Below are 9,191 nucleotides of genomic sequence, written 5' to 3' on the forward strand. Positions count from 1 at the left end.
GTTATTTATTAGCAAGTTATTAAATAAATATAAATTATTAATAGTAAACATTAGTTGTTATTATTTATAAACTAAATTTATTAGTTTATTTTGTTAGCAATAAAATTAGCAGTTTTAGTTATTAATTTTATTTTACCTTGCCCTGTGGTTTTGTGTTGTTTTGTTTTTTCAGGCTAGCTCTCTTGAAAACCAGAAGTGGAAGTTTTGATAAGGTAAAACAGATGAGAGGTTTGAGCCTAACAAAACATCTCAGATCTTGAATATGCCAAGAACAGCATGACTGCTTAAGCATACAACAGTGTAGTCATTTATTTTAAATGATGTTTCATTTCTCCTGATAGTGACACAGTGATTGCTATTTCTGTTACTTCAGATCTAACCTGAAGATTTCATGTCTGCTTCTAATTAAAAAGCAGTGTTTCCCTACAGAAGTGATCCATGTTGTGCTGATTTGCCATGAGCAATTCAATGTATATGGTTGATGGTGATTCTGATGAGGAAATCCCTACCCAGCGAGCTATTCAGGAAAGTTTACAAGATAGGCATAAATTTGAAACAAGTGGCAGTGCAACAGAGGTTGAAAGGTAATAAATTATTATTTCTATTTTGGGTGTTTTCTTGGCATTATTGTAAGCATTTAATAGACCTTATTTTCCTTTGTAACTCCATATGTTGTACTGTGCTGACGTTGTCTCATGGGTGCTAACTTAGTTCTGAGTTCTCCCTGAATAAGTGTACCAGTTTCCTGGAAAATACAGGATGTGTGAAACTTTCACGTGACGTTTTACATCAATATGTAAATAAGGCTTTGTGAAGAAGATAAGTAGGTGATGTAAAAGTACATTGGTATGGGAGCATCCCCTTATTTTAGCATGTAATTGTTGGCATTTGTGTGAAAAATTCAATATTTACAGTGTCAGGGAAAGACCAACAAAAAAAAGTGTTTCAATGTGTTAAACCCTCCCAAAACCAATGTAACTCAGAGAAATCTAACATATTGTCTAAATTAGAATATTTAAAGTAAGGTATAATTATGTCCTTAGCTTCACATGAATTTTTTACTTCTCATTTTATTCTTGTTTTGTTTATGCAGTTTCCAGTATACCACGAGTAAAGAACATGGGCAGATCATTGCAGCAATTCGGACAGTTAAGTAAAAATACATCACACTAAACCTACACCCCTGGGAATGGCTACATTTGAGGGGTTTGATCACCTGATTTAAGTGCAGCTTTTCTTTATATAGTCTTGGGAAAAGTAAGGAAACTGAAAATAAGACATCCAAAAGCTAACTTATTAGACTGGATCATGGAAGTGGGATGGGTTCAAGTGTCACCCCTTTCAGAAATTCCAATGCTTCATCTCATAAAATTAGGGGAAAACTCCAGGCCTTTCTTTTAAAGCAAGAGCAAGATAGACTGGTGGGATAAATGGCACTCAATGTATTAGTTGCCTGAATTTTCTTATGATGAGTAATGGGATATGTGTCTGTGTTAAAATATCACAGGCCAAGAGGAGGCCTTGAAGAAGTTGGTGAGGCACAGTTCTGCTTTTGAAGAAGCAGATCAGCAAGGCTGGCTTCCTGTGCATGAAGCTGCAGCACAGCTAAATAAGAACATTCTTGACATAACTTTAAAAGGTACAAAGTCCTTCTAGTTTTTCACCAAAATTTTTTACAAAGTAAAGTTTGATGAATCATCCAACTTCACATGTGTTCTGCTTTTCTGTATTTCAGCCTCCCGTGACATTACGTGGGAGCAGTCCACTCTAAAAGGGGAAACACCTCTCTTGGTGGCAGTAAGAAATTGTTTTGTGGACAATGTCCACTTTCTCCTGCTCAATGGCTGCAATCCCAATGTTAAAGATGAAGAGGGAGATTCTCCTTTAGTTATAGGTGAATACTGTTTTTAGGGGTGGAGAGGTGAGGGAAGGAGGTGAGGATATATAGTTATACATTTTAGGTTTCAGTGTGACATATTTGACTACAGTGCCTAAAATATTTTGCTAAAAGGAGAGAAAAAAACGTTAATCTCAGCATTGCATGTGTCTGTCCCTGTCTATTTATCTCAAATGATAATTAGCTTTCTCCATGAAGTGCAGAGTGTTATCCTTTGCTTTCTTTGGCATCCTTTCTGCACTGGTGCCAGGTAGCAAGTCCTTCTGCTTCTTCATGCTATTATTTGCCCTTCATGTCTGCAGGCATTAAACATTCATATTATCTGTTCACATGGTATCTCCTTCATTGTATCAGCCTTTCTTTGTCCAAAACCCATGGTAACTGGTTTTAATTATCCAAAATTATAGCCAACCAGCCTGATTTATCTGCAGTATGTAGAGTGCAAAGCAGTGTTTGTCCCTATTTAGACATTGCCAGCATTAGTCTGAGGGTGACAAGTGAAGAAGATGGGCTGACATTCTCAGTTCACTTCTCTTTAATATTTTGTAATTTAGCAATAAGGTCCCATACCTACTGTACTCCTAGTATAGTCTCATACTCATAGTCTTTGTGTGAATGCCACTTTAATTTCATCATGCACAAGAACTGTAATTCATTATTTCTAAAGAACTATATTTTGACAAAATGTTTTTCATAAGTGTTCTGTGTTCATTTCCTTTGCTTCCCTCAGTCTGGGCTATGATGCCTTCATTCTTACTGAAGCCTACCCAAAAAAAGGGAAGTGTCTTCTCATTATCTAAATCCTAAAGGAGCACTCTTTAAGTTTCTTGGATGATCCTGTACATTTTTCTGTATTGGAAGAGTGGTTTCTTTTTCAAAACTATTGTTAAAAGAGGAGAAAAAGGCCTACCAGTCATGTGTAGGACCCTCAGTCCATTCTTGTGAAATGACTGCAGCTTCAAGTCAGGGCCATCTGCTTAAAAAAATGTATGTAACTCCTAGATACTTTTGAAGTGCACGACATTAAAATGCACCATCCCCCAAGAAGGGGATGCATAGGATTTATCTAAAGCAGCCGTATAGGTTACAGATAATGGGACATCACAGTTTCTGTCACAGAATGCTGTCACTTGTGTTGAAGCAGCTGTGGCTTATGAAGCTGCTCAGCCTAATCTGTCCAGCTGAAGGACACTCACTACCCTGCCCAGCCTGGAAGATCAAAGAGAGAAGGAGGGAAGGGTGTTGCCTAATAATTCCATCCACTGGAGCTAATGCAAATTTCTCTTTTAAGATCTTCGCTGACTTGAGAGTTCAGACTTATTAAGCTAAGAAAGCATGTGAAAGCCATTATAAGCTTTGTTTTACATTATGGTAACTGCTTATGGAGATTAAATAGAGCTCTGGTGGCAGCTGCTGAGCACCAAGGCCTTGGGTGTGGTCTCCATCTAGTGGCAAGGAAAGCTGTGTTCTGTTCCATTACCAAATGCAGCAGAGAGAAAAAAAAATCTACCAAAAGAACAAGAGATCACCATGAAATGATTCCTTTGCATACTTAGTACTGTCCTGGAAGCAAAGAACAGACCTGTTCATGAGTTAAACCTTTCAGTGTAGGGTGGCATTTCTCATTGCATAAATAGCACTGCCAGGAACAGCTTTCCTGGGCTGCCATAGTGCACAGAATAGCATTGAATAACAATCCTTCCTGATGCTTTGCTTGTTGTCCTACAGCAATTAAACTTGATTCCTATGACATTGCCTCCTTGTTGCTGCGATCTGGTGCCAGAGTGAATTTGCGCTGTGTCCATGAGAGGACTGCTCTGCATGAGGCAGCCAGACTGGGCAGGAAAGATCTGGTGCAGCTTCTCCTAGACTCTGGAGCAGATCCTGATCCCCGCAGTGGATATGGGCTCACACCTCTAGCACTGGCTGCTCAGATGGGACATACAGAAATTATGGAGCTCTTACTGCAAAGAGGTGAGACTTTATTATATAGGACCTTATGGGAAGAGAAGGCTTCAGGTATGCCTTCAAAAACAGCAGCAGCAGTAGCTCACCTTACTAGAGAAAATTACATGTGTGATATATGTTACAAAATAATTTGTGCAAAAGAATTAAAAGACTACAGTGTTCATATAACCAAATCTGATGACAGGAAATAGCAGTTTGCATCAGGTGATAAGGGAAGAGAAATGCAGATACCAAAGCAAGGATAAGCTGTCTCCAAAAATGTTGATTCCAAAGGATTTCTTCGTCTGACAAGGCCCAAGTGATACGCGTTCGATATGCACTTATGATAATATTCATCACCAAAAATGATTATTCCAAACCAGAAAACTTTTTGTCAGACCAGCAGCAAGAAAAGAAAATACATGAATATGCTAAAAGAATAAGAGCAACAAGGGAGCAAGAAGACTCCCCCCCCCACTCAGTGGAAAAAAGTGTAAAACTGGACCCTGCAAAAGCAGAATCGGTGAACTCCAGAGGTCTGAAGTTCTACATTTCAAATCTTGTTCACCCACTGCCAATCACCTGGCTCAGCACTAGTTGCTTGTGGCTTTTCCAAAAATTATATTTTGAATATCTAATAATTTTTTAATTATTAAATTGGCTAATTTGTTTATAACAAATGCTGTCTGCACTGAGGGTTGTTGTGATGGAGTGAAGGCCTGATAAACATAAATTTGAATAATATTTTAGTGAGTATTTATAATTGTCTTTTTAATGCTCTATTATTTTCTCATGTAGACAGGTCATCCTAGGGCATGTTTGACAAGATATTTATAGTGAGGAATTTTACATGATGGTTCAGCAGCACTGGAACTGGATTGCATGAACTGTTTGCATACTGGGTGCTCTCATGTTTACAGTTATACCTGCCTGGTCTTTGTAAAGTAAAAGAATTGAAACACATTTTTTATAAGCCAAAAGCAATTGTTGTTTTGATGAATAAGAACCAAACCTTTTGCTGGCACAGTTCTAAGAACAATTCTTACTGTGTTCAAAGCGATTTGGACCTTCTTGTTCCCAGGATTGCATAAACACACCTAAGGATCCAACATAACGATTTGTGCCCACAGTGGTTCTATTTGATGGAGAATAGAATTCAAAATATCATATCACTGGGGGGTTGGAGATATTAATTACAGCTGGATATTTACAGTGACTATTTTGAAAATCCTTGCTGCTTCTTCCCAGGTGCAGATGTTCTTTCACAGGCAATGGACTGTGCTTCTATATTGTTTGAAGCAGCGGGAGGAGGAAATCCAGATTCTGTGAGTCTTTTACTAGAATATGGGGCTGATGCCAATGTACCAAAGCACTCGGGTCATTTGCCAATCCACAGAGCTGCATATAGAGGACACTTTCTGTGAGTTAATACACTTAAAAATCAAATAATAGTGACACCAGAAATACTAATTTGACTAATTTTACCTTGTTCAAAGCAGGCAGAAAATCTGTAGTTCTGTACAAGGAATTATTTTTGACTGTGTAAATATGTCTGTTCTATGTCTGAATGTACAAGACGAGTCAGGATAAGATCTTCATGATTTTAGGCTATACATCTTAATCCCTAATGGTATTTCCCCATTTGTCACAAGTGGTAACACTGTCCAGACTTGTGGACAGTGGTTCTTGGGACATTGTCACTCTTTAGGTCAATGTCTAATCTCTACCCTATCACAGAATGTAAATGGTGACTATACTAAATAGACAAATAGACTTAGAGAGTAAGGGTTATCCTTATTTTAAAGAGTAAGACTACTGGAAGATGTTTATGCTGAAATCACAACTAAAACAAGAGAAACAAGCAGCTGATGATTTTTAATTTCTGTATTAATATTTTCTGTATATTAATTGTTAGATTTAAACATAGATGTATATATTACATTATATATTATATTTATTCATGTTATAAACATATTCTATTAATTCCCTAATCCCTATAGGTATAGCAATCACACTGTGCTTTCAACATTCTGGAAAAAATTTTATTGAGAAGGAATCATTAATTCCTATCACAAAGAATGGGTTGTTCATGAATAATTGTGTAATATAATGATATTTTATGTGTAGTAGGTGTAAAGTCAGTATCCCATTGCTGGGTAACAATTTCATTGTTAGCAATTCAAGTCAATTCATGCCATGGTACTGATTTGGTATATTAAGATTATTCTAAAGTCATGATGAATTCTGCAGCCCAACAACATAGAGAAATTCGAAGATGACTTAGATGAACCAAAATGTTTAAAATGATGAGATGCTTCTGTTTTAAATTTTTCAGAGCTCTAAAATATTTAGTTCCTGTGACTGACTTTGCTGCCATTAAAGAAAGTGGGATAAGTCCAGTTCACTCAGCAGCAGCAGGAGCACATCCTCAGTGCCTTGAGTTTCTCCTCCAGTCGGGTTTTGATGCCAATTTTATGCTGGCTCAGAGAGTCCGCAAAGGCTATGACGACCACCGGAAATCTGCCCTGTACTTCGCTGTTTCCAACGGGGATATCTGCTCCACACAGCTGCTGCTGAACGCCGGCGCCCTGACAAATCAGGATCCCATCAACTGCCTCCAAATAGCCTTGAGAATGGGCAACTACGAGTTAATGAACCTGCTGCTCCGCCACGGGGCCAATGTCAACTACTTCTGCCGTGTGAACACCACGCATTTCCCCTCGGCCCTGCAGTACGCCCTCAAAGATGAGGTCATGCTGAGGATGCTGCTCAACTACGGCTATGACGTGCACCGCTGCTTTGACTGCCGGCGGGGCAAAGGGGCCCACTCCCAGTATGTGACCGACGGCTGGACCTCCACCGTCATCAAAGACACCATGGTAAGTGTGTCACACGGCGTCGGGTGCTGTTCTGCGACCAGCAGCCTTCCTAAAACTAAACGGAAAGGGGCTTAATGCACTGTCAGAAAAAGAAGTTTTGAAGACAGTTTTACACTTAAAGAGAGGAATAGACACGGCTTTCAAATAAACGGGTGTTGTTATGAAACTTAGTTCATGATGGTAAATGATTGTAAACAGTAATTTTGAATTGTGAAAATAGAGCTGATGATGCACTAATGGTCGGTCTGGAACTGGCTCTCCAGGACAGTCTTGTCACGCTGTGAAAGCAGAGATTTGCAGGCTGGCTCTCTGCATTGTCCTTTACCAGAACACCAAGACTGGAAGGCTGTTGAAAGGACCCCTGGAGCTGGGGTCAGCACTGAGCAGAAATTAGCAAACCTAAAGAGCTTCCAGGAGACACCCATCAGTGTCATTGTTTCAGTTTGTGAAGTCCATTTGAACTTATAAATCCTTCTTTAACCTAAAGATAAGGGCATGATGATGCATGCACTGAGCTGGTAGATGCCTCTTTTAAGCACCTGCAACACATCTAAATTCCACTTAGAGTGGTAGCACTTCTTTTTAAGCACCAAATCCCCAGAGATACAGCTACTTAAGTTTATTTTTTGATCTAATACAAAATAATAATCTCTCAGATTTTTAGATTCTACTAGTGAGGCTTAGGCAAACTGTTGCAACCTCTAAAACCCTGCTCAAGTAAGGTAATTGTTCTTATCCTCAGAGACAGAAATAATTTAATTGAGTATCGAATATTACCCTAATAAAAGGTTTGTTTCTATCAGTTCTGTGAAGTTATAACCTTGTCCTGGCTGAAGCATGTGTCTGGGAAAGTAGTGCGAGTCATGTTGGATTACGTTGATCACGTTAAGATTTGCTGGAAGCTCGAAGCAGTTCTCAAAGAACAGGAACTCTGGCCAGACATCCATTTCATTTTAAGTAAGTATCTGTTTACGCTTTAATGAAAACAAGCTGGTTTGGCATTGGGGCCCTTTTGGTTGGTAGCATTTTAATTCTGCTTGTCCTTTCTAGCAAATCCTCGCTCTCTGAAGCACCTTTGCCGTCTGAAGATCCGGGCGTGCATGGGCCGGCTGCGTCTCCGCTGTCCTGTCTTCATGACCTTCCTTCCACTGCCAAACTGTTTGAAAGACTACATCCTGTACAAGGAATACGATCTTTATGGGCAGGAAAACTTCAAAGGGATCTACAACCTCAACTGTGCATAAGTATTAGCCCTGTACTTCGTAGGGAATTTAATGTGGATAAGACTGTTGTGCTTTTTTCTTTTGGGATTTTCTCTCCTCTGTATATCAAGGAATGCCAGCGCTCTCCCCTCACCCCTGAAGAATATGGTGAGACCCCCAAAATGTAAGTATTGGTGATCCCACTCTAAGGATCTCCTGGACTATGACCTATCTGGAAGTTATGGTAACAGTATTTTAAATGCCTAGTGTGACAAGTTAAGGAAGTGCAAAATACAGAGCTCCTTTTGTTATGGCCAAGTTAAAGCCTGTCATATCAGATACCACCATCCCCATTCCAGGGTTAAACTCAGGGTTTAGTTAAAGGTCAGGGATTTGACCAAAACCAGGAAGGGATGTAGTGTTCTCATGTACTTCTTCCCTTCTCTTGACAAGAAGTAGTTTTTATTTGTGAAGTCCTACAGTGAAGTTCTGTGATTCTTCTCTGCCCAATAAAACATCCCCCATTCTTGGCAATGAAATGGGATTAAGCTTGAGAAACCTCTGCTTATCACAGCAGGTCATGTCATATACCAATATTTCAACAAGGTGGCACTGCTGAAAGCTGTGTTAGTTCTGCAGCTCCTTCTCAGGTACTGGTATGTCTCACCCACCATGAACCTGGATTATTCTCTCTAGAACTGAGTTTTCCTTACACAGTGCTGTCCAAAGCCATGCTTGCAATTTTTTGAGTTTCTCTCTCTAGAGAGAAAGTTGTGGAGCCTTGTCATTTTAGGAAGTGTTACAGAAGCCTTAGAAAGACCTACAGCACGCCTCTTCCTTCTAAAAATACAGCAAATGTCAGTTCCTATTTTAGAAAAAAAAAGTTCATCAACACTTTTGACATTAGTAGTATTTATTACTTCATAATCAAGTAAGCATAGATTTTTTTTTCTAGTTAAACATGCATCTTTATCACAGAAGTTACAGAATTCAAAAGTCTGCTTTTACCCAGAAAAATCTACAAACCTTATAAAATTCAAATTTAACCATAATGTGGTTATGGCCCATGGTTTTTTACATGGTGTTTATCCCATAATAAACTAACTCAGCCTGTAATGATATGTCCAGTGTCCATGGTAGTGGTTGTGCTGGTAGAGCCTCTGCACTCGGCCTGTTCCGCAGAGCCCTCACTGCCCTGTCACTGCCCCACCCCGGGCCCAGCCCAGCAGCTGCCACAGCTCCTGCTCACCTTCAGTCTCTGACTGG

The 9,191-nt window shown here is 39.4% G+C and overlaps 1 protein-coding gene across 3 annotated transcripts; it reads left to right on the top strand.

Annotated features, from left to right (window-relative positions):
* The first annotated feature begins 58 nt into the window (after window positions 1-58).
* ASB14 (ankyrin repeat and SOCS box containing 14) lies at window positions 59-8,243 on the top strand. Of its 3 annotated transcripts, XM_066326727.1 has the most exons (9): window positions 60-584; window positions 1,094-1,144; window positions 1,503-1,639; window positions 1,736-1,894; window positions 3,626-3,871; window positions 5,093-5,264; window positions 6,180-6,723; window positions 7,527-7,680; window positions 7,774-8,243. In XM_066326727.1, exons 1-9 carry the CDS (start codon window positions 457-459, stop codon window positions 7,965-7,967), a joined length of 1,785 nt encoding a protein of 594 aa, XP_066182824.1. In that variant the 5' UTR covers window positions 60-456; the 3' UTR covers window positions 7,968-8,243. The 3 variants fall into 3 exon arrangements, with proteins under 3 accessions (XP_066182823.1, XP_066182824.1, XP_066182822.1); XM_066326726.1 differs by lacking the exon at window positions 1,094-1,144 and having other exon boundaries at window positions 59-584; window positions 1,508-1,639; window positions 5,099-5,264; XM_066326725.1 differs by lacking the exon at window positions 1,094-1,144 and having other exon boundaries at window positions 1,508-1,639.
* Window positions 8,244-9,191: the final 948 nt, after the last annotated feature.

Source organism: Sylvia atricapilla, chromosome 11, assembly GCF_009819655.1.
Source record: "Sylvia atricapilla isolate bSylAtr1 chromosome 11, bSylAtr1.pri, whole genome shotgun sequence".
NCBI lineage: Eukaryota > Metazoa > Chordata > Aves > Passeriformes > Sylviidae > Sylvia > Sylvia atricapilla.